This window comes from Ischnura elegans, chromosome 1 (assembly GCF_921293095.1).
Source record: "Ischnura elegans chromosome 1, ioIscEleg1.1, whole genome shotgun sequence".
NCBI lineage: Eukaryota > Metazoa > Arthropoda > Insecta > Odonata > Coenagrionidae > Ischnura > Ischnura elegans.
The window spans coordinates 57,571,530-57,597,789 of NC_060246.1; the positions used below are offsets into that span (position 1 = coordinate 57,571,530).

Here is a 26,260-nt window from a genome sequence, read left to right on the forward strand (position 1 = left end):
CCCTTAACATTAGCACGTTTGCAGGGCCGTGCAGTCGATAGCTAAACGACGTGAAATTACCCAAACCATGCCATTTTCTCATAACCCATAGCCATTTCCAGTCCTAACGGTCCGCTGCATCCCTATGTTTTAGCATCACCTTCCCCAATCGTGGGAAATCTCTTATGCGCCGCGTGATCCGTATAAAAGCACTCACCCCAGGCTCTGGTTGAACTCCTCCTCGGAGAGCACGAGCACCGTGGTCACGATCTGCTGGTCCCCTCCGCCGTGCATCACGCTCAGAACGCCCCCGCCGCCTCCGCCGCCGTCCGCGCCGTCAGCCCCGCCCCCCAACACGAGCACTCCGCCCCCGCCCTGGCCCCCGTACCCTAGTCCATCCACCATGGCGATGTCCACCTCCGCCTGACCCAAGGCCAGGGAGTCGCACAGTTGTTGCTGCTGATGATTACTGCTCCTTTGGATCACAGTTCTCTCGAATGGTGGCAGACGCACCGCCGGCTGTTTGCCACCGTCACCGACTCCGACAGAGCTCCTGACCACTGATGATGTAGCCCCTAGACCTGCGATGCTTGGGAGCCGTCCCCCGCGGCTCGTAACCTGCAATGGAGCTCCTGGTCTGCCAACAATCGTCTCTCTAGGTCCATCAGAGCTTATCCTATGCATATCTCCCAAGCGGATGGATTCTGTCACCCTCCCATCCGGGCCTAAGACGACCACAACACTGTCATCCCCCACGTCTCCAGAGATGAACTCGTCAACTCCGTCACCCATCATGGAACCAATGTGCACATAACCCCCACCGGGAAGCACACGTCCCCTCTGATCCACCAGTGAGCCAGTGTCGTCCGTAATGTAATCCTCGAGTCCAACTATTTTGCGGTTGTCACTGTGACCGCCACCTATCACGAGGACCGAGGGGGGATCACCGGCGGTCCCACCGCCTCCGGGGCCAAAGTGCCCCCCGGGTGCGGCCACCACGCCCCCGTCAGTCGTGGAGGGGTCCCCGCCTCGTGCTGCGTACGCCACGCCCTCAACGGTGACGTCGTTGGTGCAGTCCATCGTGTCCACGGCGGTCAGCGTAGTCAGCTGGTTGTCCTCGCCCCCTGGGGGGGCGTCTGCCCCCTCGCCCCACGGATCCTCGACGCCCACCGCCCCCGATCCTGGGCCCACCCTCTCCAACACCATGCCACGCTCGTCCACTACGGAGGAGTCATCTCCTACCCCGTCCACTCCCGCTTCGCCCCCGTCTCTGGCGAAACCCGAATAACCAGTATGGCTCCCGGGAGTAGCGGGGTTCCCTAAGCGGGAGCCGACTTCCGGGGCATCCTTGAGATCCATACCGGCTCCTCCGTCCTCGTCCTCCGTCTTCGGAACCCCGCCCCCCATTTCATCTCCTTCCCTTTCCTTCAGCTCCTCCTTAATGACCGCTCCCTTTCTGATGGCCAGACCGTTACTCGACGGCTCCCCGGTCGGCGAGGGCGAGCGGGTATTCTGGGCCTTGAAACCCCGGGAAGGTTCCTGCATCGGCTCACCCATAAGGGCCGCCGCTAGCCGGCGGTCCGTGTGCTGGGGAGGCGGCGTGGGAGAACCCTCCACCATCGGCTGGGGGCTACCGGCGGTATCCGCTGCGGATGAAGAAGGAGTCGCCGGCTCAACCGCCAGCGTGCAGACTGCGGACCTTGAGGACAGCGCCGTCGGAGGTCTCATGGAGGCGTGCGATTGCCGCGCGAGGCGGACTCCTCCGCCCCTGGAAGGCATCTTCGTGGTTATTCCGTATACCGCTACCCGCTGGGGTCGTCCGCGGAGGCCGCTCACACCATCCGTGACGCGGGTTTATCTTCTGCGGCGGGGGCAGGTCGGAGGGTGCCTGAACCCCGCGTCCACCACGCCCCCACGCTCGCGCCCGACGAACTCTGTCAGCGGCGTGGGCGAGTGGCGCGCTGATGACGTCAGCGACGAAGGATGCAGCGGAGGATTGTGGGATGAGAGCAATGTTAACCTCTCTCACTCCGTCTAGCTTTCAGTGTCTCGCTACGCCGAGAGACTGCTTGCAGAGTGCCTACTCCGCCAAGGTCCCACTGGCTTCTTCTTTGCCTTGAGCGCAGTAAAGGCGATTTAACGAGGGTGGTAGAATGGTGTAAGACGTCCGAATGGTCAAAGTCCTTTTTTGGGGCAACACTAAAAGGGAGAAGTCAAAAACGGGTCGAAAAGGGGGGGCTACTTGGAAACAATGTAAAAGGTGATTCCGAGAAGGCTGTCGAAGGCCATTGTATTGGCCGCGCGGGGTAGAATTCGTCCGCGCCAGGCAACACTCTTTAGCTTAAAAGAGCACAAACACTGTAAACACACTGAACGAATCCACACACGAGCACTGGGTGTTCCCCTAGGGGGATGCGTACAAGTTGATAAAAGTTTCGAGAAAAGAGGAGGGCCTGTTACCGGATATGTTGTCCCGAAATTAGTCCACAATGTAGTTCCTGAAAAAATGAATTAATAGTTGGGTTTAATACATTAAATAAACTTGGGTTGTACATATGATAGAAAAAATAGGTTTACTGAGAAAATACTTTTTCATCCTCTAATAAGGGGGAGTATTAAAGCTAAAAAAAAGTTCAAATAAATATACCACTCTAGTGGAGAGAAAGTTAAATTTAGCCTCCAGCGAAAAAACATTATTAGGAGGTTACATGCGAGAGCATCATGAAGTAAACATGCACGAAGGGTGAATGAATTTCGAATTGATAACATTGAAGCAATGAAAATAGAAAAAGTATTTTACGCCCAGGAGTTTGGTGTCCCCACTTAGGCGTTATCGTTTATCTTCGAATTGAAAACATTAGCCATGAATATATTTAATTTATTTGGGGAAATTTTTGATTTTTTAATAAATAGTGATGATTTTAAGCCTTCCTCCTTTAAAATTCGTATATTTACATAGGTACATACAAAATCACAATTTGGGTCTAACAAGTAGATTGTTCTTTCTTCCATAAATTCTAAGTTTTCTTATTACGTAAGAGCACTTCTTCAATTACTTTGTGGAATAAAAAAGTGCAATCATTTATTCATACCACTGATTGCATGCGAACCAATTTATAATACTCAGTGAACTAGAAATTGATTCAGAGAATACCCCACTGGAAATGCTTCTTTACTCTGTCAAACTACAACATATGCCTGAATGCGTTCACAAAAATTGTAGATGTCTTACATAGAGTCATTAACTACAAGTTAGCCAATCTTTATCATGAACCGTTGAGCGTTTTATTCGTCATTTCAGTGCTATAATGAGGGAACATAATTTCAACGAGAAAGCGAACAGTTAAGCTATTCATGTAAAGCGTCCAGCGGTATTATCTTTTGGGTGTACCCGAGAAACAGATTGGATTATGGATCTAATTATTCCGGATTATTTATATAAATACTATATCACTGAGATTTGTCGTACAAAATTACTTGAATTGACGTGCATAGGAGAAGGTATTACTGTGTCAGTACATAGACAAAGACAAGCACGGTAATAGCTTAGAATTAGGATACTTACTCTCTATTCGGGCTATAGTTACATGATCTCACCTTCAGTAGTCTCATTAACCAGCTATATGAAATTACATTTAAAAGGACGAATAAAATCAATTCACTTCTTCCCAATAACGTATTGGAAATGAAGCAAACAATACGGTGAAAATAAAGATAATTTTACGACTGATAAAAATTTGCATCTGCATTCTGCCAATGTATTTCATACCTTAAACATCACCACTAACTGAAGGACTGAAATTTAATGGTAATCACGCCTAACTATTTAAAAACCGATTCAACGCTTATTAACTCATTGATGAAAGGCAGAGTGAAGAAAAGCGTCGTCTCAAACCAAGGTACTGCAACGTAATTAACAGAGACCTTAAAATATTAAGTGGGAGATCGGTTCCACTGCATCTCACTGGAAACAACCAATTTCATTAGTAGGTAATGCTTTTTGAAATTTTCGTAAAATTTGAATTTGTATTTAAGAATCATGAAGAATATTTTTTCCTAGAATGCCCAGTCTCATAACATGAGCAATAAAAAGGCAGCCGTTATTTTAGGACAATAATCCCGAGATAATTTCTATGGATGTGAAATATTTCAAATTATCACCCTGGCACTGATTCTTGGCAATAATTATAATAATTCTTTCAATTTAATATTCATTTGAAATGAAAAAAAAGAATGATGCTGATTAAGTTTTCAAGCTAAAAGTGTACTCAACTTGCTAAATTTTGACTGAAAATCACATTTTTTCCGAATATCCATGACACCGAAACTGCAATTTAAGACTTAAAAAAAATGAAACCTTTTATTGAAAATTAAGTATCTATGAAACATCACTGCTGCCATCTTGTATCACGCACTGTCGTATAACAAACGAACCCAATACAATCTTCCTAAGTTCCAACGTTGTCCATCTTTATGGATTATTCTCTGTTTTCTTTAATCCCAACGGATAGGCAAGACTTATTTCAAATTGAATGTTGATGATCGCAGACAAAAATCCTGTTTTAAAATGTTGGCGTTTAAGCTATTAGTTGATAAAGATTTTTATTTTTAGTGGTGTTCAAATTCATGCAATGGCGTTACACCAGGTTTCAAAGATTTTGAGAAACACCACCAAATATTGAATCTAAAAAACACAATTGGTAAATCGAAATAAACCAATTGGTATAAATCAATAGCGATGTATATTCATAGGACTACAAACACGAGATTTGAAACTTTCATAGAAATCAAAGATTTCGTGAAAATGCTTCAATTTCCTTCAATTGTTATCATTCACAGCATGTAAATGACTATGATATAAATGACATGACATCCTTATGAATTCTGCTCATTTCTTCACAGGAAACACATTTGCCGCATAATGATTTTATGCAAGTCTGATAGATTTCTTTCATCCATGTAAGTATAATCCATCACACTGCACTATGAAATTCAGCTATCGTATAATGATAAATAGGTATTGATGATAGGAAATAGGAAATAATTATTTTCCCTCCATAAACAAATTGCTTCACCTACTATATTACTTGGTTTATATTTCATGGAATATATGTGAAATTGGTTAGCAGTATTAATATTTGGTATTCAAGTACAATTGTAATCACAATTGGTTCCATTCTAAGTAGGAAATACTATCGTAAGTAAATCTCACCTCTAACTAAGACACTGTCAGTCAAGCTAAACAAGGCGAGTGAAATTCATATGATTAATTATTAAGGTTGGGGAGAGTAGTTTCTTTCCTAGGGCGTTCTCGCATAGCGAATATTTTTGTATTGGAGCGTTCAAAGGCTTTTCCTGGATTTGGACCACAAATTTTCAATCAGTAGTCCAGTGTTGTACCCACTAGATCACTATCCTCCCGTACTCTTCAAGAGACAGATTATGGGGAGGATGAAAATTTATTGATCCCACGAATCAATAAGGCTTACAGGATGTAGAAATCAACGCTAATAAGTTTTACCTTGTAGTAAATACCGAATGATCGTCGCAACTGTTCTACTCCGCCCTAGCTATAACATAGCGCTTCCCACCAAAAACCAGACTGACAGTCTACTTTGACGGCTCAATTTACAAAAAAGCGCAAATAAGCCTTTACATCTCAGATAAACTGTGATAAGATAATAAAATAATTTTCAAACTCCAACAGACAATTACATTGGGTAGTGATTGCTTGTCTTGAAGTCTCCCTTCCAAAATCCCAGGAGTTCAGTGTAGTGTATTTCAGTATAAATGCGTTTTGCACATGCATGCGTTTTTCATGGCAAGTAATACAAGTAATGAGCTGTGAAACATTAAAATTATTTCTGTGAAACCTGGTATATGAATTGAGCATTTCCAGGTATTGTTACATTTTTCTCCTTTTACGAGTAACATAATTGTTACCTTTGAGCGTATGACTTTCGCGATCTTTAAAAACCATCATTATAAGTGAAACATGGCCAACAAAGCAATATCACTAAATTTGCGCATGTACATATCTAGAAACATTTCTCAAAACCAAATGGTAAAAAGTTTCTTTTCAACTCATTATAACAACTTGTCGTTAATTTTTGGTCTCGTTCATGTCAATCACATGGCCGTTACGGTCATAATAGTGACTTTAGATGGTACTCTCCTGATTTTCCTTTTAGCATATAACGATAAGCATAATTATCTAGTCATTACAATCGCAGAGAAAAAGACATTCATTTCTAAATACATACGTTTTCATAATGCATTTCAACCCATACACATAACATATACCTACACTCCAAAATACGAAGAAAAGCAATATTTATTGCAAGTTCCCAACACATAATATTCCTTCAAATACCTTAAACGTACAAGTTAAAATCTCCCCATATTTTTTCATGATTTCCATATCTTTCATCTGTTCTGCCTCAGTGGCTGTGGCCAAGATCAAGCGGCACTGATGAAGGGTTGAGACGATGTTTTTAGGAATTAGCAAAATCGACGAAATATTTTATAAAAACAGTTTAGTGGTATAAAAAATTTACAGGAATTCACTGTAATAATCCTTCCTCAATTATTTTCAACATGTGGCGTACAGCGATACGAGACTCATTTAATGAAATTCCTTCAAGAGAAAATTGGATAAGTTTTTACTGGATCAAACGGAAAGCGTATACTTATAGAACTTACAAAGTCATTCAGAATTGAGTTTCACTAATTAACAAAACCTGTAGCATTAAAATTGCTATTAAGGTAACTGTATCTTCCTACATATACTGATGATACATTTGAAAATGAGACTATCCATCAATACTAATGTAATATTCTCCCCCTCCCTGATGTACCTCCTAACTTATCATCTTTGCCCACTGCACACCTTCTCTTCGTCCTATTCCAAGAAGATTCAAGTAAGAAAGGCCCGACTGCAAATTACTGGCTCTTAATTTCAAATCTTATCCATCTGATACATTCTCAAGTACTACCTGTTGTCTGAACAACTCCATAAAGCGAGCGATGCGGCAAAATTTCACCCATGAAGTCCCCCATTCGGTATGAAACATTCTTTCTATAGATAATATTTCTATGAGTCATAGTACAAGCTTGCAAAGCAAGCCATTCCAAGTTCATAAAATTCAAAAATTTTGATGTGTAGGATGAGAAATATATCAGTGCCTTAAACTTAAATATGTTACCAATACTTCTTAAAGAAAACAAATACACATACCAACATTAATGTACTGTGAAATGCTAGGGACACATAATTAACATCTATACTTTGAAAAATAAACCAATGAGTGATGGAATTGATACGAACGTTAGTTTTTTTTGGAAAGCATATTCCTTTTTCATTATGAACATTATAGACTTACACGCAGAAGAAAGCCCCCCTGCGATGTGCTGAGAGGTACTCACCAATTTAAATATCACTGCACCTATTTTGAAAATGTAAAAGTCCTTTTCCAACAAGAAATGGCTATTGAATAGCAGCGGGATATACTAAATGCGTGCGGAAAATAATTTTAAAGAAATGTCTCCATTTCTAACAATTGGACTTCTTTTGACTTCATTCGCGGTTATTAGAATACAATGATTTTGCTAAGCGAATGCCTTTTATCAAAACCTAACATGAGAAAATTACATTTTCATCAATACCTTTTATCGACGTGAATCTCTCTGATATGCCGTGATTTTACATCAACCGGACCAAAATTGAAAGTTGAAGCTGCTTCGGTTAGTTACCAACTCACACCATAATAACGCACCTCCGGAGAAAATGAGAGACGTAAATATAGATCTTTTAGAAAGATAGTTTTTCACGAAGAATTTATTACTCCCAAAAAAGAATACCTCAAGAAATTCCAAGTTTAGCTTAAAATGTATGCATTTCACAGCCCACAGTATATTCATTTCAATTCTGCGTTTTTAATTTCCATATAGTTGCTATAGAAGAGTAGCCGAAATCGTTTCGCCTTCAAATATACCTGTATCCTAATAATCCAAAACGGAGATGCTTGGCATATCAATATTGCTATAAGTATTCATTGAGTTAAATCCAAAGATGTTGAAACACAACTTATTTTTCTCAATAATAACTTTATCTACAAAATATCCTACGAGCCAACTCTAGGGTGTTTGGCAGGGGGTAAAATACACGGGTAAGGGAAGACTGCGGATGTTTTTCTCCGAGTCAAAAATAAAAGCATTAAGTTGCTTTAAATTGCTTGCTTCCGGAAAATATTGGAAATTTTAAAATATGAAGTCGGTTAGGCATGCATAATGTTACTTAAATTACTCTCGGAAGCCAGAGTAGACAACAGTCCTAGATGTCAATGCATTCATTTGATTTTTCCAAAAATAAAATTACTGCAAGGTATATATCGATGGCTTAGTTCTAACAACACGTATCTCATATTCGGCCGGTTTCAGACGGGTATCTTAAAAAAAGTGTAATACCATTAAAAAATAAAACACAAGCAAAGAACAGCTCTTAATTTGCAAATGAATGCTTCTTTTTCAGTTTTATGAACTTTTGTTTATTAATTTAAGTGCGCAAGTAAAAGAAATTAATCGTTTTTTTTTTGCTCCCCTGAAAAGTTGCTATTTTTGAGATAAGTGTTGTTAGAACTTATCCATCGATATTCATAATTAAAATATGTAAAGTTAAAGCCAATTCGCTGATAAAAATCTGAGTATCAACACCGTGGCTAGATCATCAGGCCCTAAACCTTTCCCTATTCCCTTTCATGATACCGTAAGCCTTGCTTTTATCCAGTCACTGTCAAGGACGCTCCAGTCATTGTGCACGAAAATAACCGAGGTAGAGTGACTACAGAAGGATGTCTAGTTACTCGATAGAAAAGTTCAATGTCACCACGCGGAGCAGGTTACAACAACCGAGGAGAAGGGTGAGCTTAAAACTCCGAGATTGGAATTACTGGATGTTTTATTTTTTCCACCTTCATTGGTTCGTTTGTCTCTCCCTCTCGGGTGCAAGGAAAATGCCTCGACGGAAGAGAAACAATTTCATCAGGACAGCGGGAGGGGGGGGAGGTGGTGGAAGGAAAAAAAGGCAAGGTATAACCGCATGAAGAAGGGGCTTTTGAGGTTGTATGGGATGGAGGAGTGAGGGGTCGCTTTATGGAGGTGTGTAGAGTGGGTTCGAGTGGGGTTGGCACGATGCGAGAGGGTGGGCGGTGGGCCGAGGGGTGGCTTTCTGACTGTTGGGGGGGGGAGAGGCATTGGAGAGGATCGTCTGGGATACCTGTGAAGGGAGAGAGGGGTGGGCGCAGAGCGAACCAGTGTGAGTGAGAAGAAGAACCTGTGAGAGCAGTAGATCAGGTCCATCCCCCGAGGGTGAGTGTGTGGGTTTGGAAGTCACTGGAATAAGGTTATCGGAATGAAAACGAGAGTGACGCAGGGCTGCGTGGCAAGTTTTAACCCTTTGTCTAATTCTCACCCTCACCTGCACAAATTGCGCATCCACTATGATTTGATTTTGACAATTTTGTTTGATTTTGAATGTTTTTTTACCAATATGGTGTTTACTAACATAGAGTTCTTGTCTTGTCACTCAATGTGAACATTTTCAGGCTTATCTGGTGGAATGGAGCATAAAAGAAAATAAAAACTTACTGGAAAATTTCCATCACATCTCCTTTAATTTTCTTTCAATGGCCGGTTTCTATAGCTTTTGCTCCTAATGATAGTACAAGATGTGTAGAATCCCACCGTGTAAGGATAATCTGAGTAATTGTGGAAAATTGCTAGTTGCTTTCAGTTAACATGTTTTACCAAGAAGGCTTTCCTGCTCCAAACTAAAGTATGAACGTTATTTGATATGGCGCCCGACAAAAATATAGTTTGAAAGAGTCATATTTTAATGTTTTTTCTCATCCTGAAAAATCCTAAGGAAATGTATTGTAGATTTCAATGCAAGGGATATTTATTGGCTTGATTTCATTTGATCAGGCACAAGGATCAGAGAAGAATCAGATCAGAGAAATTCCGAATAAGATTTTTACTGTAGTGAAACGATACAGTGTTATTCCCACTCACGAGAGTCTAAGTTTTCGCAATTATGCCTTTGAAAATACCACCTCAATAGTTAGAATGAATGAGAACGACCACTCTCTCACGTGGAAGTCAAACTTTGCAAACGCCACCAAGTGCAAGAGCTTCGATCACAATTGTTGTGGTGGACGTAGGCGTGTTCTCTAGGACCGAAGTGTCACCACGCTAGATTGCGCGTTCTACGACCGATCGAATGTGTGCGTACGAGTGTATGGCCTCTGGAACGGAATGCATTCAATTGATTGGATAGCCTTGCCATTTTCCTTGGGTGAAAGGCACGGTCGTGTGTTGCCATGGAGATGACGGGAGTGGGGAAAACAAGAGCGTGGAATAGGGAGTGTATGTGATACGTAACATAGCAGTAAACACTCCATAGCACACACGTATTACTCATTGCATACAAAACTATTCCACATGAATTTACATACCGGATCTGGGAGACCTATTATCATCTATAATCACCGAGGTTCGCGGATTTATTATCTTTCAAAATATAAAAGAGACGTGTATTGTTTCCAGAACTGATCAAGCTGTGCTTTGAGGTTACAGCACCTCTGGAAGGAACCAAGGCTCACCACACAAGGTAAAAAACAAAACTTTTCCTCCCATGTAAGGTTAAAAACAAGACCTCGGGCACAAGCCGGCAAACTGTCACGGACGCTTGAGGAGTAGATGCGTGTGCGGTAACCGGCTTCATCCATTTGAAACGAGAAAAAAATGATCACAACAACACTTACAGGTTAGGGACAAGAAACAAGAGCGAACGGGGGTGTGCGCTTGCCCGGATCGCATCTCCCTCAACCCAGATCTATTTTTTTTATCCCGTCATCTCGCCGAAAGCGGGATATTTTGAAGACATCCGGTCTTTTCCCAATACTTTCACACACCACCGTTGAACTCACCGCGTTTTTCGCCTCGGGAGGAGGGACGGCTGCCGGTCCGGTGTCGGGTCGGCTCACTCTCACTGCCTTTTGCACTTGTTTAATTCCTGTTTCGGAATGAGGAGAAGGGTGGGAAGTCGGGCACACTTTTACTTTTTTCCCATCCGGTCACTCATGATCACATCACCAAAAACTCTCGTATCCGCGGCCTCGATATACCTTTCACCCTCCTTCTTCTCGCACTACTCTCTTCGGTTCCGGACCACAGACAACAACAACAATAGCACCTGAATACAAGCGGCTGAGTAGAACGGAGGCGTGCGTTTCACGCCGGGGCCAGGCCGCTCTCAGCTCGCCGCTCGACACAAAACTCTTCGATATCCCACACTCTTCGCGTGGCCGGCTTCCCGGGACCACCTGCGAGAAAAGTCTCCTGCGCAGTCTCGGTCTTGCTCTCCGAGGCCTCCTCCTCACTCCGCCGCCTCCTCCTCCCCACCCACCTGCTGCTCCTCCGTCGCCGCTGCCTCCGATAAAAAGCCCCACTCTTCTCTAAGCCAATGCCCCATCATCCTAACGAACCATCGAACACAACACACACCGGACCCGTCAACACTCAACACACGAGGCGGGGAAACACGATACACGAGGATCGGAAGCTGGTCAAATGGTTCCGAAAGCCTTATTTCGGATTCAGAAAAACGTGGTTCGAATCCCTTTTTCACTCGACAATTGCGAATCGACAAACACGACTCCCTCCGTTGCTATCCCGGTCCTAACTCCTCTTAGCCGAGGAACAGCGGCAACAGCTATGCGGATAGGTGCCTCCTACGCTCTCCGCAGCGCCGGGGTATGGTCGGCTCGGAGGTCTGAGGGGGAAGGGGGACGGAGGGGAGCGGGAGGGGGAGTGTATGGACGGGGGAGGGGGCGGGAGGGGAAAGGGGCGAGGGCCTGTGGCTTGTAAGATAGAAGGAGGGACCCTAGGGAGGGTCCGGCGGAAAAGGTCCGACGGTGGAAGGCAAAGAAGGATGAGCAAAGGTGCGGTCAGCCCCGGCGGGTGGAGGGAAGAAGGTAAGGGAGGAAGACCAAGGGAGCGGCTCCAGTGAAGGGAAGAGAACAGTTACACTTCGCCTATGTTTTCTCCTTGTGCAGTTCATTCGCCCTTTCTATCCCTTCTTCATTCTTGCATGGATATTTTTGAGCCTATCTTGAATTCTAAATTACTTTTCCTAACACTGCATCTCTTTTTCTCCGATCGTTAATTCATCCTCAACACACTTGTAATTTCATAAAATTTTTCCAATGCGTTTGGCACTTCTGTTCCTCCCAGTCGCTAGTCATTTAACCACTCCTGAAGTTTTTATGTAGAATTTTAAGAATTCTATTCATAGTTTTTTTTCTTTTGGCCCTTATTTTAGCCACAATATACGTCTCATATTTGAGATTAGAAGTATAAGGATGAATAGAATAGAAAATCCACACGCAGCCTCTCAATAATCTATCCTTGGAATGCAAAGACGCTCTTATGCTGTGAATGTGACCATATCTAATCGAAAAGGAACCTTTATTTCAATCCACATCCCTTGCCTTTCCTAATATTTCATCGCGATTCGCCACCGTTCCGTATCGCCATCCTCCACATTCACTTGGCTTCCCGCCTTTCCTCACCAAACGCTCTCTCACTCCTCTTCCCTTTCCTTCTCATTTCCCGTCGTTTATTCCCTCCTCCACTTTCCATTTCGACCGTCCGGATTTCGCCCAATAGTCGCCGCCCGCCGAAATCGCTAACTCGGCGAGACGCACGTACACAAGGTAAAGGGCAAAGGTCATTTTATTCATGCGTATTGTGAGTGGGATGGAGAGACAGATGCGGAGGGGAAAGGCATCCGAACACGGGATCGTCCGACCAATCGGTATATTTTGCTCTCCGCGTTCGAAGATATCGTCGGCGAGGTGTTCTCGCGGCGTGCATCATTGATTGTTTACGCTGATGAGCTGTGGGCTTCATCCGCCTTTACACTCCACCGTTGAAGTCTCCGACCGTTTTCAACGCGTTTTTTCAGTAATTTTGGCCTCGGAGATGATCGTCGCTTGTCTCTTCCAATCCGTATATTAAAATTTATTAATAGACTTAGCAATTGATAAGTGGGAAATTTTAAGGTCAGATATTTCAGAGGAAATGCTAAGCGACTAAAATTTCATTTGCGTCAGTGAGCCGTGTGAATCCGTTGTAATAGAAATGAGAGACATACTTACCAAAATTTATTAACGCATGATTGGGTGTATAAAAAGTTTGCTTCGTTTAGTGGAAAGTTTCAACACTTGCGTCCTAACAATACATACATTTGTTGCCCTCCATTATGTTTCTGTAAACTAAAAAACTGTCAAACATTTCTGCGGTCACTTAAATCGAGAAGTCACCGATATAAACCGCAGGATTTGTGCACCTTTCCCGAGCCGTCCGGAAATTTAACTTTGAGTTTACCGAGTACCTAATGCTAAAATTTGAGTATTAAAAATCTTTGAACCGAGACTTTAAAACAATTCTATATTTAAATATTACATAGAAAGCAGAGGGTTAACTACAAAACAGTAGATTTTTCGTTCCGCAACAATGTCGGGTGCATCATTTTCAAGTGTTGTTTTTTCAAGTGTCTTAAACTTTGAGGCCATCTCTACTCTCTATATTTATCTACGGGGTTTTCCGTCATCCTCCACTCTCTTTCACTCAACTCATCCCCTATTATAATTTCTTTGCACCCAACCAATCTCTTAACTCTTCCCTCTTCCACCACTCCCCCAGCTTCCACGCTATATTTTCCACCGTCTCTCCTCCCCTTCCCATACCTCCTCTATCTCATTCTCCCGCACACACTCTCCCCCATTCCATTCCCTCACGAAAGATATGCATACATTCTCCTCCTCGACGGCCAAGAGTCCTCCCCCACCCTCTCCTCTCCTACCTCTCACACCAATGCTTTCACACTAAGACGTCCCTCCCCTCCTGCACTCCCCATCTCCTCCTCCTCCTCCTCCTATGCTTATGTTCAAACTTTTCCCTTCCCTCTCTATTTCTTACCATCTCCCCCCTCTCTCTCTCTCTTTCGTCTTTCATTTCCTCCAACTCCTTAGCTGCAGTACAATTCTCTTTCTCTCTCGCTAAGTGCCTTTTCTAACTCATCTAAACTAAACTTTACTGAAATGTATAATATATATTCACATATAGGTTTGGTATGTGGGAAATTTTGCGTAAACTTTCGATTGATTTAATTAGTTTACAGACTCTAACAACGATGATGGGAATTAAAATATTTTAAATTAAACCGTCATGTGGTGCAGAAATCTGGTGACGACCAGTGTATCAAAAATCAGATTTTCAGATGCCTGCCATCGATATTGAAAACAACCTTCAAAAGGTCAGTGACAGGCATCGTCAACGGTTTCTTCGATTAATCGCACTAATGAAGTGCCTTCTGCCACCGCGAGTGCTAAACTATTTCCTTCTCATACATTCTCTACTCTCTATCTTCTTTCTCGGTCATTTTTTCTACTTCTCTCCCTTTTCCATTTCTTCCTCTTCACTCTAGCATTTCATTTACATCTCCCATCGTACACATGCACACCTAGTCCTTGCTCATGTTAAAACTTTATTTCTAACCCGCATTTTCTCCTCCTCTTCCGTTTTTTATCGTCTCCACCCTTCCAGTGCGTGCATAAATTACTCTTTTTCCTCCCTCGACCTCTCTCCTCCCCACCACCGAACACAAACGCACACCTATCCACATGCAAGGCGCACACATATAATACATACACACAAACGTTCGGGCGCACACGCACTCTCCTAGTTTGCTTTTTGGCTCGAGGGCGTAAGGGAGGGCGATGGAGAGAGAGAGTATGGAGTGGGCGTTCTTGGTGGGACGCTCAAGAAGAGTTGGGGAGAGAGAGAGTGAGTGAGTGGGTAGGAGGGGGGGAAGTAGGGGAGGGGGATGAGGGAGAAGGGGGGGGGAAGAGATGCTGAGTGATGGAGAGAGTGGAGTGGGACGTCTTCTCTTCGGAGAGGGAAGGATTCTGTGGAGGGGAGATGGAGTAGAAGGGGGGTAAGTAATGTGAGGGGAATCACAGCGGCGGGAAAAGCGAAGGTCGGTTAAGGGGAGGGAGGAGGGAAAAGATTTCTAAAGGTGGCGCGGAGTCAGTGGAAGAGATAGCAGGAGGAAAGAGACTTCGGTTTGAGACTGTGGTGGTGGTTGGATGGAGAAAATGGAGGCGATGCCAGTGAGAGGAGGGTGGTTGGGGGAAGGGTTTAGTAAGATATGGGGGGCTGGGGTGAGGAGGAGATGGCCAGGAAGGAGGAAGAAAGAATAAATGTGGAGAGGGGAGAGGAATGGTAATAGAGGCAGGGGTTGGCTAACCATGGTTGGTTTTGTGGTGGTGCGGCCAGCGGAGGCAGAGGACGAGCGCGAGGGAGGGAGGGTGGACGAGAGGATGATATTGTCGTTCGGAATGAGGTGATTGGCGGGTTTGAGGGAAGTGAAAAGTTAAGGAAATGCATATTCGCGAGCAAAAACATGCATTCGCTCTTGTGCATATCCATATGTGAGCATTTGACGAGGAAATTTGTAAAAAAATGCAGAGGAGCAAAAAGATGACTGCTAAAGAGAGGTGACAAAAGTAATGCGCGAAGGTCAAAATCCTAGGTAATGAGCTGAATGGTGGGGTAGGAAAAGAAATGTTGAGGAAGTCAAGTTCCTAAAAATATTTATTTATACGGTAATTCGGAAGAAAATTTGCAAAAATTTTCGATAGCACGAAGAAGATAAATGAAGGCAATTATTATGTAAGATTAGAAACAGTTGGGGGCAACGATGAAGGTAATCTTTCTCGGAAAAGTAATAATAAAAAGTTTTTTTTAACTAAAGTTCTGAATAAATCGGTGGGCTTTGGAGGGAAAGGATCTCTTTGGAACCAATGAGACAATAAGATGTACACACATTTATCATACTCATTCTTTTCAATACTGCGTGTAATACATGCTAACAATTAGGTTAATAAATGGAGGGAATCTTTCACCAGGAGAAGGCGGATGAAGGCAGCTAAGAGAGGGAAGCAGCGAGTATCCATGAAACTCGAGCCCGGTCGGAAGACAATGAAAGTGGTCATCTTATTCAGAAGAAAAAAATGACGAAAAGACGTTCCTATGGCGAATGCTTGTATTGACTTAGAGAACGGAGAGGAGAGGGATGAGTCTCTGGTTGGAGGCAGACGACGAAAAAGGCGAAACGTAAGGGGAAACCAGGGAAGTGGACGCGGACGAGATGAGTGTGGCGACTCCTCTCCTTATTCACTTTCCCCTTCTCCAAAGCAAAACACACACAGACGACGGATGCAGGGGGAGAGAGAGCGAGAGAAATAGAAGATGCCTTTTAGTCTCTCTCTCTCTCGGCTTTTTCCCTCCCACCGGGTTTAAGATCGGCTCCTGCGACGTTGCCAACTCTCCTCCGGAGGAGTCATGAGAGGTGAGATGGAGAGTGGAAATGGTATGGGGGGAAGGGGATCGGAGCGCAGTTTCATTAGAGGGTCAATCGATTTCTCTACTCTCGCCAAGCTAATGCTGGGGTATGCGAACGCTTTGGGATGGAATAGGCCTCGGAGGTAGGTGCGGGGAGGGCTTTTAACAAGGGCGATTGGTAAAGAGGTGCAGGAGAGATGAACGCGGGAGTCGGCTGGAGGAAGAGCCTTAGTTAGCGTCGATGAGGGGGATGCTGGGAAGGTATCAAGCGACGGGGAAGGAGAGGTTAGAAGGGGGTACGTCTGGGAGTAGGAATAGAGTCGGGGGGGAGGGGGGGAGTCTTGCTTAGAGGGGATACATAGGCCCCGGGCTGTCTCAGCAGACGGCGGCGAGCGAGCGGGGAAGGGTAGGAGCAGCGGAAGGCGGGAGGAGGGAAGGAGGTTGGTAAGGAAGGCCATCCGGAGAGGAGTAGACGCTTGGCGGTGGCTTCGGACTCTGTCGAAGGGGAAGGGTTGAGCTTGGTGAGGTGCTCTGGCGGTGGGATGGGATGGCAGTATTCGGAGATTGGAGGGGTCGGAAGATGGAAGGGCATCGGCGGGGGTCCAGTTGCTCGTTTTTTCGGTCTTATACCCTTCCACTCCTTCCACCTCTAGCCCATCCTACGTCTCCTCCTCAATGTTTCGTCCTTACTATCTCCTCAGCTTCCCTCCCTCTCCCCTCCGCGCCCGAAATACAACTGCCTCTCCCGCATCTTTATTTCCTTCGTCTATCTGTTTCACTACTTCACCCTTCCGTCCATCCATTCCATTTTTATCTCCCGTGTTCCTTTTTTATGTGACTCCACAATTTCCTCTTTCCCTCACCCTTCGTCCCTCCCCTCTCTCTCTCCCTCTCTCTGTGCGCTGGTCAGCCTCTCTCTCGCCTCTCTGGGCCAGTGGATCCAGTAACTGATCCCAAACACATACTCTTTGAGGAAGCAAGCTTGAGAAAAGCGTTTTTGCTCTATTAAGGGTGAGGTTTTTTTATCAGCCTCGGGTCAGATTTGTTCATTCTTTAACGTGAAGCAATGAGCTAAATTAAATAACGATTCCATTCAATGAAAGCAAGAAATTATCTCAACTGTTTCGAGTTTAAGAGCATTTTTTTGTATACTCTTTCCCGGGAAATTGCAGTCATTTACGCTCATAAGAATGAGGTAAAATTTTATTGATTCACAAATTTTATTCGTTTTCATAAATTTAATTGTATACGTGAATTTCTGCGCTGAGTGAGTGCCAAAGTCACGTCCATTTTTTCCACCGCTTAGAATTTTTGAAAACCCGAAATAAAATAAATGTATGACACATAGCCAAAACTTGCCAGAGCAATTTTGTAGCGATGTGGCTATACGTATATTTCCCTTCAAGTATTGGTTTTCTATGCTCTAAAATACGATACTTTAAAAAGATAAAAGAGAGCAATTATAATATTTAGAGTCATTGTCGTAGGGTGCAGTTAGGTAGTAGTTACTTTTCGCTGTCGGGCGTCACGATGCCCGTCTCTCCATGTAAAAGGGAGTCCAATCGCTCCCTGAAGCCGCCGAAATATTATTTATACTTACTGAACCGACGCGTCGCTGGAATTACGTGCAAGGGGGATATGTTTTTTGAAATGAGAAAATAGACTCATTTAATGTGCCCTAATCCCATTCGCATATTCCTTTGCGAGCTACCGTTAAGCCACCAAAGATCTCATTTTAATCTTGCAAAAGGACTTAATATTCATAAATTACAATAAAATGGCATAAGGTACCCTTCTAAATGCGCTCCATTGAATTTTGTATGAACACCATTTATCATTATAATGGGAATGGAAATATGATCCTACTTAACTGCATCTAGAATGAATCTTAGCTCCTCCACACCATTTCGCAAAAGCTATTCCAATCTAAATACAAACCATATTCGTAATTCATTAATTCATCTAAATGAATGCCCCTTCCATTATTTGCCCACGTGAAGCTTGAAGTTCTCCTGTCTATAGGAATTCCAAACTACCTACTGCTGCCTATCTTTTCATTTTTATGCCAGCCATTTCCAATCGAATCATGACAAATCCACAGGCATGCTTATATCACTCAACCATAGCCGTCTAGCGTCTAGCGCAATGAACGCGGGATGGATATTGCTCACCAATTTTGATTTTTAGATTATTGATTATCAGTTTAAATATGGATAAAATCAATACAATAACGAATAAAAATCTCGCGATGTGATGATAGCAGAAAATTGGACGAAATCTGTACAGGGAAAGCTACACTTAGAGCATCATGTTGTTACATTTCACTATTCACGAAGGGATTGATCAAAAGGAAATTGTAAGAAAGAGATTAATTCGTTTTGGTGCAATAAAAAATAATAAATATTTATGGCAATGCCATCCAAACACATTTATTATAATTGATTTTCAGTTGCACCTATTGATTCATTTCATGCGTGTATTTGGCATGAAAAATTTATAGTTGCTTATTCTGGCAAACACATGGATTTTCAAATACAAACTCATATTCGTTGAAAGTTTACTGTGTAACGACCTACAAAACAGGTCGAATCTCATCGTATGGAATGATACTAAATAGTGAAGACATTGGGTCTGCTTGGAAATCAAACAAAATCATTTGGCTCAGACTGTGAGAGAGAACATAATTCCTTTCTTTTAACGCTTACATTAGTCGATTACATACCCAAAAGGGCCTACATGAAATTTGCGCTATTCTAGGAAAAGAACACATTCGATAGTCCTGAAGTTAATTTATATCAGTGATATTATATAAATGCGATTATGCATGTAAATAATAATGCACTATTTGTTACAATATGCGAGTCAATCGGCTAATCTCAAGCTTATTCCATTGCAATAAAATTTTCATGAACATTAAAGTGAGGAATATGAGAGGAAAAATTGAAGCCTGTGACTTAAGTTGCATAGAAATATATTTAGACATGCCATTGTTTCAATGATTACGCGGAAGAAGATAATTTAAAATTTATGAACAATCCGCAGTGAGCGCATCGTTTCTGTTGCCTGGGAACGACGCTATTTAAAGTACTATGACCGAAATAGGATAAAAAATATTTCTCGAGAGATAATTAAAAGAAGCCAATCTGCATGTCACCTAACGATCTCACCCTCGCTCTATCATTAAAGCTTGCTCAATGCCCTCGAATCCGACTTTGACAAATGGAAGTCCCCTACCTCCTCTCCGCCCTCGAAGAGAGTGGAGTAATGGCCAATCGTTGTCCGCTATCGAGCACTCTCCTTCCCTCCGTTCGCCTCCTTCCATCGGGCCTATTCTCTCCTCCCTCTCTTCATTCACACCGAGCCCTTTCAATCTCCCCTCATATCCCACCCACCCACCCACCCTCCGCGTCGCGTCGCCTAATCCGAAATGGCCACTCCCATCCGACGCCCACGTCCGCGATGCAACATCCTCCTCCTCCACGAGACGCCTTCCCTTAACTCTTCCGAGAACAATCTCACTCACTTCCCGACACTTCTCTTTTTGCACACCGCAAGGCACCCACCTCATCCTCCTCCCTCAACGCGTGATGCCACCCCCAGCGAACAAAGATTGCGCTCTCCTGCGCATTGCGTACCTCATTCTAAGCGAATGATACCAGTTGAATTAGTAAATTAACCATCAAAACTGCGGTATACATCGACATATTTGTAGTGGCCACAAAAAAAACTTATGGATTATTTGCTTATCATCGAAAATTAATATAATAAAAATATTAGGTTAAAAAGACATAAAACATGTATTAATTTGTGACGTACAGAAATGTATGGCATTCCATAAACGTACAGCAAACTATGGTGACAGAATGCTACAAGTAACCATGCTAAAATTATTCAATTACATAAATGATTAAACACCAAACATAACAACCATCTCGGAACCAAAAAGGATATGCAAGACGCTCCTGCTAGAAAATCAAATCTTACCTAATGAAATTGATATAGATCGCAATACTTGAGTACCTTATATATTCTAAGTTGGGAACTATTCTGAAAACTAGGCTATCGTCAAAACACAGTGTAACAATATAAATTTTGCATGAAAGATCAGAGAAAAATCTAAGCTGTACTGGAAATGAAATAAATGAAAGTAAGTGGATAAAAGAATTCACAACATTAGACGAAAACTTTTTTCCAATAAAACATACCTTACCCAGCGTCATGCAACTATCCATCACGGTTTTACATAATAGTAACATTCAGTAAATGAAAGGTACCCAGCGGTGCACCAAAATCCATCCTTTTATCCAATTACCAGAGGGCATATATGCTTTTCTCATTCAAATAATAAGATGCTTTGTGGCAGAAGAACAAGGCTAATTTAGATGCTTAAATTCTATTTGCTCACCCACTGCTTAAGCAAGAAGGTTGATTTGGTTCGCAGTATTTCCAGTTTGGTTCTCAGATGGGAAAATTAGGACCAGGTATTGATCAATCTCTGACTAAAAACAATGCAGCAATGATGATAGAGACAGCAATGATGCTATTTACTCTAAACCTTCTACTAGGAAGTTTTCCTCCTTGGGTGAGCAATTTCGACCTCGAAGCTTATTAACAGCTGATTGTTATTCCTCGTATTTAAGAAGATAATCACCGTGGAAAGCCAAATTGGTACTTCCAAATTCATTTTCATCTCACGCATAATGTCTTTGCTCATCACTTTTTTACAATAACCTTTCTTCATACCAAAATTTCACCAGAGACCTTTGTGAAGTTAGTAACAGCCAATCAGACTCTCTTCATTTACATAAGCGACTATAAAATGCATTGTATGATCTAGAATCTCAGAGTCGGTCATTGATATTTTTTGAAAATTTTTATTTGATTAATTGTTCACCCTCAGCATTACTGCCATTTACCGTAAAAAGTAGCGTGATAATAATGGATACAAGTACGAAGTTTAAAATATAAACAGCAGCAAAACAATAGAGACAAGATTAAAAAATAACAATTAAAAAAATAAAAAGAATATATGAAAAAGGAGGATGAGGGAGCTTAGCATTTTACAGACGTATGCGACAAAGTAAGGTTGATGAAAGAGTCAGATGAGAGCATTGAAGGATCGACATTATCTAGTTGAGAGTTATGAAGTAAGGAGAGGCGGTAGTACAGGGAACTTTTGATAAGAGAAAGTCTAGGAATAGGCAAGCGGAGAAAAGAATGGGAAAGATTGGAATGGCTGGGGATTCGGACATTGACGAAGGAAAGTAATCAAGGATAATCAATATTCGTATCATGTAAGATGGAATCAGTTGGCATATCGCGGAAGTGGGGAACTCTGTATTTTACAACCCTGGGAAAGAAAGATCACTAGTTCGACTCTTGTGCGTAAAAATATCTTGGTCTTATGCATGCTCAAGTTCGAAAACTGCTCTTCCTCGTAACATCTATGAGAGAGTGTCACACTTTCTTCCCATTCTCTCAATGTGGCTTCTTCCTGTCCTTCCTACCAATCCTAGCTTCTCCACTCGTCGCCACTTTTCTCGCTTCTTCCTCGGTGTGGTGAAAAGAGACAGGACCTGCCCTTTCTCCCTCGGCCATTTCTCATGTCTCGCCTTCCTCCCACTTCAATCCCTTCCCCTCCACCCCAATACGCCCTCCAGCTCTCCTTCGCCCATTTCCCCTTGCGGTCTTCCTCCGAACACTCAACTACCTGAAGTAGACCCTTTCCCTCCCATTTATCCCTCGTTCCCTAGGGAGATCCCTGCCCCTATTTCCCAGCACCTCGCCCCTTTTTTTCACTCACTCAGCTAACTACCCCTCCTGTGTTTTTCCACGGAGTCCGCCTTATGGGACCGAAGACGAACTGGAGACGAAGTCCTTGCGGTGCGGTCTCGAGGGACGACGGTGATGGAAACACAGGGAGGAGGTAAAGGAGCGAGGCCTTTCTCCGAGAAGGAAAGAGGGCTGCAGTATTGTTATCGGCTTGCATGGGTTTAGTTAGATCCCATCCCTTTGACTGCTGAGCCACCTTCACTTCGGCCGCGCCTGTTGACTTCCGAGCCATTGTTCCTCGTGCCATATTCAATTTCGGGATCCTTGCCATTTTCACTTGAAGGGACAACCTGGACCCAGTACATTAAGGTCCCTGACCTTTGCGTTTCCGTAAAATATGAGTGCCCAAGTCAGAAACAAACAAGTCCAGTGTTCCCTCTGAGACGAAGGGAAATTGGATGTGATTGTTGGGGAGGGACTAGGATAAATTACGATAAAGGAAAGCCCAGTAATACAATGACAATATTACTATTTTTGGTCAATTATATTGCTGCCAACTCCGCAGTAAAAGAGGAAAAATATTAATCGATGCGATGGCACTTGGAGTCGCTATGAACGAGGCTTGAGATGTAATCATTGCGATGTACTTCACTAAGAAATTTTAGTACGTACTTCAGACAAAAAAATATTTTGTTAAAAGACAAACTTTAACGCGCGACAACATCTGGTAACAGTTGAATAAAAACCCAGCTGTGCCAATTTGTAGAGACTTTTATGTAGCGGAGTTTAATCACTACATTGCTTCCGAAGGTCATTTTAAACAGATGTGATATAGTTAATACACACCATCCTGACGGTCGATCAAAATGCTAGTAACATTCATGATTGGAATTGCTCTTGTAATGTGATCGTACCATTATTTATAATTTAATCGCGACTATGATGGGCAAGCCTGTAGTGAATCATAGCTGTTTCCTAGACATTCTCGTGCATACTATTTGCTCCATTGACCTTCCCGTTTGAAGGACGAAAACGACTAAACAATGAGACGCAAACGGCGATACTATTCATGAAAGGCAGTGTCAAGAGAAGAAATAATGCAAGAACATAACGAATGAAGGAGACCAAGAGCATGAATTGTCGAGAGGTGTCAAATGAGATGGCGCAGTGGAAGTCTCAGGCAGAATAAGTACTAGACAAACACATTGAATGTTTCAGTGTGAAAGTAAGAATTAAAGGGTAGTCTTACCATTTCTATTAGTTTTCCTCAGATAATATTAGTGGATTTCCCCTAATTCAATGCAAAATTTACTAAAGGAAAAAAGGTATAGGTCTGTAGCAGTCGAACTAAGTTATGATGTATGATATTAATATTCAGTTTATTTAGTATTTTTCCCTTAAATCATACGTATGGTTGTAGCCTAATTCGCGAATTCGATTTTGGCGGATTTTTTTATCAAGACAGTGATGAAGTTGAAAACTGGAACGGAAAAGTTTTTTTGACACCGACTGATGAATATGGGCTTAGAAAGAGACAAAAAGAAGATCACAGCGATTTTCGTACCTTTAAATAGAAACGCTATGAAAGGGAAAGTTTGTTATGGTATGAGATAAGGTGGTGGCTGTTGGGAATGAAATGGGCTGGGACCTAGTGGCGGCGGCCCAAGAAAGCTACGGCGAAACGGTCGCCGTGAAATGGAGCAAAAAGCCGCCGAAGCGTGGAAATGTCAGGGCCGGACCATTGTCTCTACCGGCGGGAGAGAAAAAAAGGATGAGATACCTTTTTGCAGACGTCCCACTTTTAACCACTGTGGCCCGAATAGGTCAATTCGCATCTGGACCTTTTTTTATAGTTCTAGGAAAGTGTCGCAAGGGCGGCTTAAAAAGGAGTCGGAAAGTCCTTCGTTTAAGAGCAACCACCAATTTATGTGAGTATATTTAGAGGTGAGAATTGTGATGAAACTTTCTGGAAAAACGAATTTTTTTATCGAAAATGTGTCCAAGTGAATGGGCATTGAAGAAAGGAAGCATTCGCAAGATTCAGTTGGAGTTGCGATAGTCGCGGTATCAGTGATCAATCAAATGAGAGAGTCAATATTATCGTCAAGCTATAGGCAACAATCAGTGATGGTCAAACGGGGCCATGTGATCCCGCAGTTTAATCGATATCAAAAAAATATAATCACCACTTCTTGATTTAAAATTTAAGAAAATGACAATAAAAATCGTACAATGCCGGTTCGACTAGGATGAAAAAAGAACATTGTTTTCCTGCTAAAAGTTATTTTTTTTCCTCATATGCAAGTTATTGTATCCATTCTTCAATGCCCATAATATATAAATTTTAAGTGAATAAAAGAAAAATAAAGTTCGAGCCTTTTTTAGTCCCTGAGTGGTATAAGAGAGTTTAGCTTACCTAGCTCTGACTCCGCAGGTGTATTACCAATAAAATGTTACAAGAGGAATGAATGGCAAATACCAAAATACGAGGGCGGTTTTTTTTCTCAACCTCCGATGGGTCATGAGCAGAAGACGAAGTGAATGATTGAAATTATTTCATTGCTTAATATTGAAATCTACTGATTCGATCGATAGATTTTTCTTCCTCATAGGAAAATCTACTAGGATTGGTGGCATATTAATTGCGTAAGCTTGGTTTCGCTGTCAGTAGGGCCCGCCCGCCTTGTGACGGTGCGGGACTCCTCGTCCCTTCCCTTCCTTCCCTATCCCCTTCCAGGAGGCGTCAGCGTCGGGCCCCCATCGCGGCGGCGCCTCCTTCCCTTTTCCTTTCTGTCCGCCCGCTTCTGGGTGCAGAGGTAAAAAGCTCGCGCTTATAGACCCTGCCCCAGGAGTGTAACCCGCGAGCCCGCCCCAAGGGTTTCGTTCACACTGCTTAATATTGAACACACTCTACCTTCCTCACAGGATTTTGCCGCCAATGACTTCCAATGAGTTTTGCCTTTGTCCTGAAGCTCATTGTTCGTTTGAAAACGCATCCCTCCTAGCCGCATTTTCATTTCAGCGTAAATATGGAAGTCACACGACTCTATAAATTCAGCATTGCACGGCTGGTAATCGAAAATATCTCACTGAAATTGCTCAAGGAGCAGTTGGGCTGTACAATCGCTGAGATGACGGTCATTGTCATGGGTCAGAACACTTTCAGAAGTCAGCATGTCTCCTCCTTTATTTTTAATGGGAATGGGCATAATGTTTCACACTCTAGCCTCAGTGCGTTAAAAAAAATATTCTTTTATCGGCATAAAAGTCTAGACATGTCAATACTAAGTTTTCTGGCTGTCACTCCCCGGTGAACACTTGGCTGGAGAGTCAATTGAGGCAGTGTAGTTAATGATATTACAACTTACCTGAAACTAACAACTTACGGTCAGAAATTACTTGAGCGTGTGGTGCGCAGGACACGCAGTTGCCCTATCTGCGCAGTACCTGCCTGACGCTTGTATGGTGTTTTTGCTGGGCAATTGGAGGTTGAATAGAAACCGCCCCCGAACATACAACAACGTATGAAAGCAATTTTTAGACAAAATGAAGTGGATATTATACTGCAATTCTTAATCTATTATAAGCCTTTAAAATTCTTCTTTCTATGAGTATATTAAAGCCAAGAGGCAAAGATAAATTCTCCTTGCTAAACGGACATTGACTTTACTTCATGAATCCTAATAAAAAATAATAACACGTAAAACAATTTCCACTTTCCATCTTTAAATTTCTTAAAATTTCTATCTGTGTATGCCACTGCTGGGTAAATTGGCGCCACAGATACTAGCATTCACTTCGATCGCCAAATGTATTATGCATGATCTCTTTGGGAGAAAAGCTTAGAAACGTTTCGTTCTACGAAGCAGATGGGAGGAGGCTTAGGGGAGAGGTTAGTGAGTTTTGAGTCTGACAAGTGAGTGCGGTGGGAACATGTTCGTTTGGGAGACGTGGAGGGATTAGGACCGCAGGATTAGGGCGAGAGGCCGTTGGCTAAGCTGCAAACGAGATTTCTTCAAGTAAGAAGACAGTTCCTTTTGGA

General features: G+C 42.8%; 1 protein-coding gene across 4 annotated transcripts in view; it reads right to left on the minus strand.

The window, feature by feature from the left end:
* LOC124161070 overlaps window positions 1–11,782 on the minus strand; it is a 485,504-nt gene extending 473,722 nt beyond the window's left edge. For all 4 annotated transcript variants that reach the window (XM_046537253.1, XM_046537271.1, XM_046537264.1 and 1 more), the window contains exons 1-2: window positions 10,965–11,782; window positions 197–2,477 (exon numbers count right to left, since the gene is read on the minus strand). In XM_046537253.1, coding sequence (XP_046393209.1) covers window positions 197–1,758 — 1,562 coding nt within the window. In that variant the 5' untranslated portion in view covers window positions 1,759–2,477; window positions 10,965–11,782. The remainder of the gene's footprint in view (window positions 1–196; window positions 2,478–10,964) is intronic.
* Window positions 11,783–26,260: the final 14,478 nt, after the last annotated feature.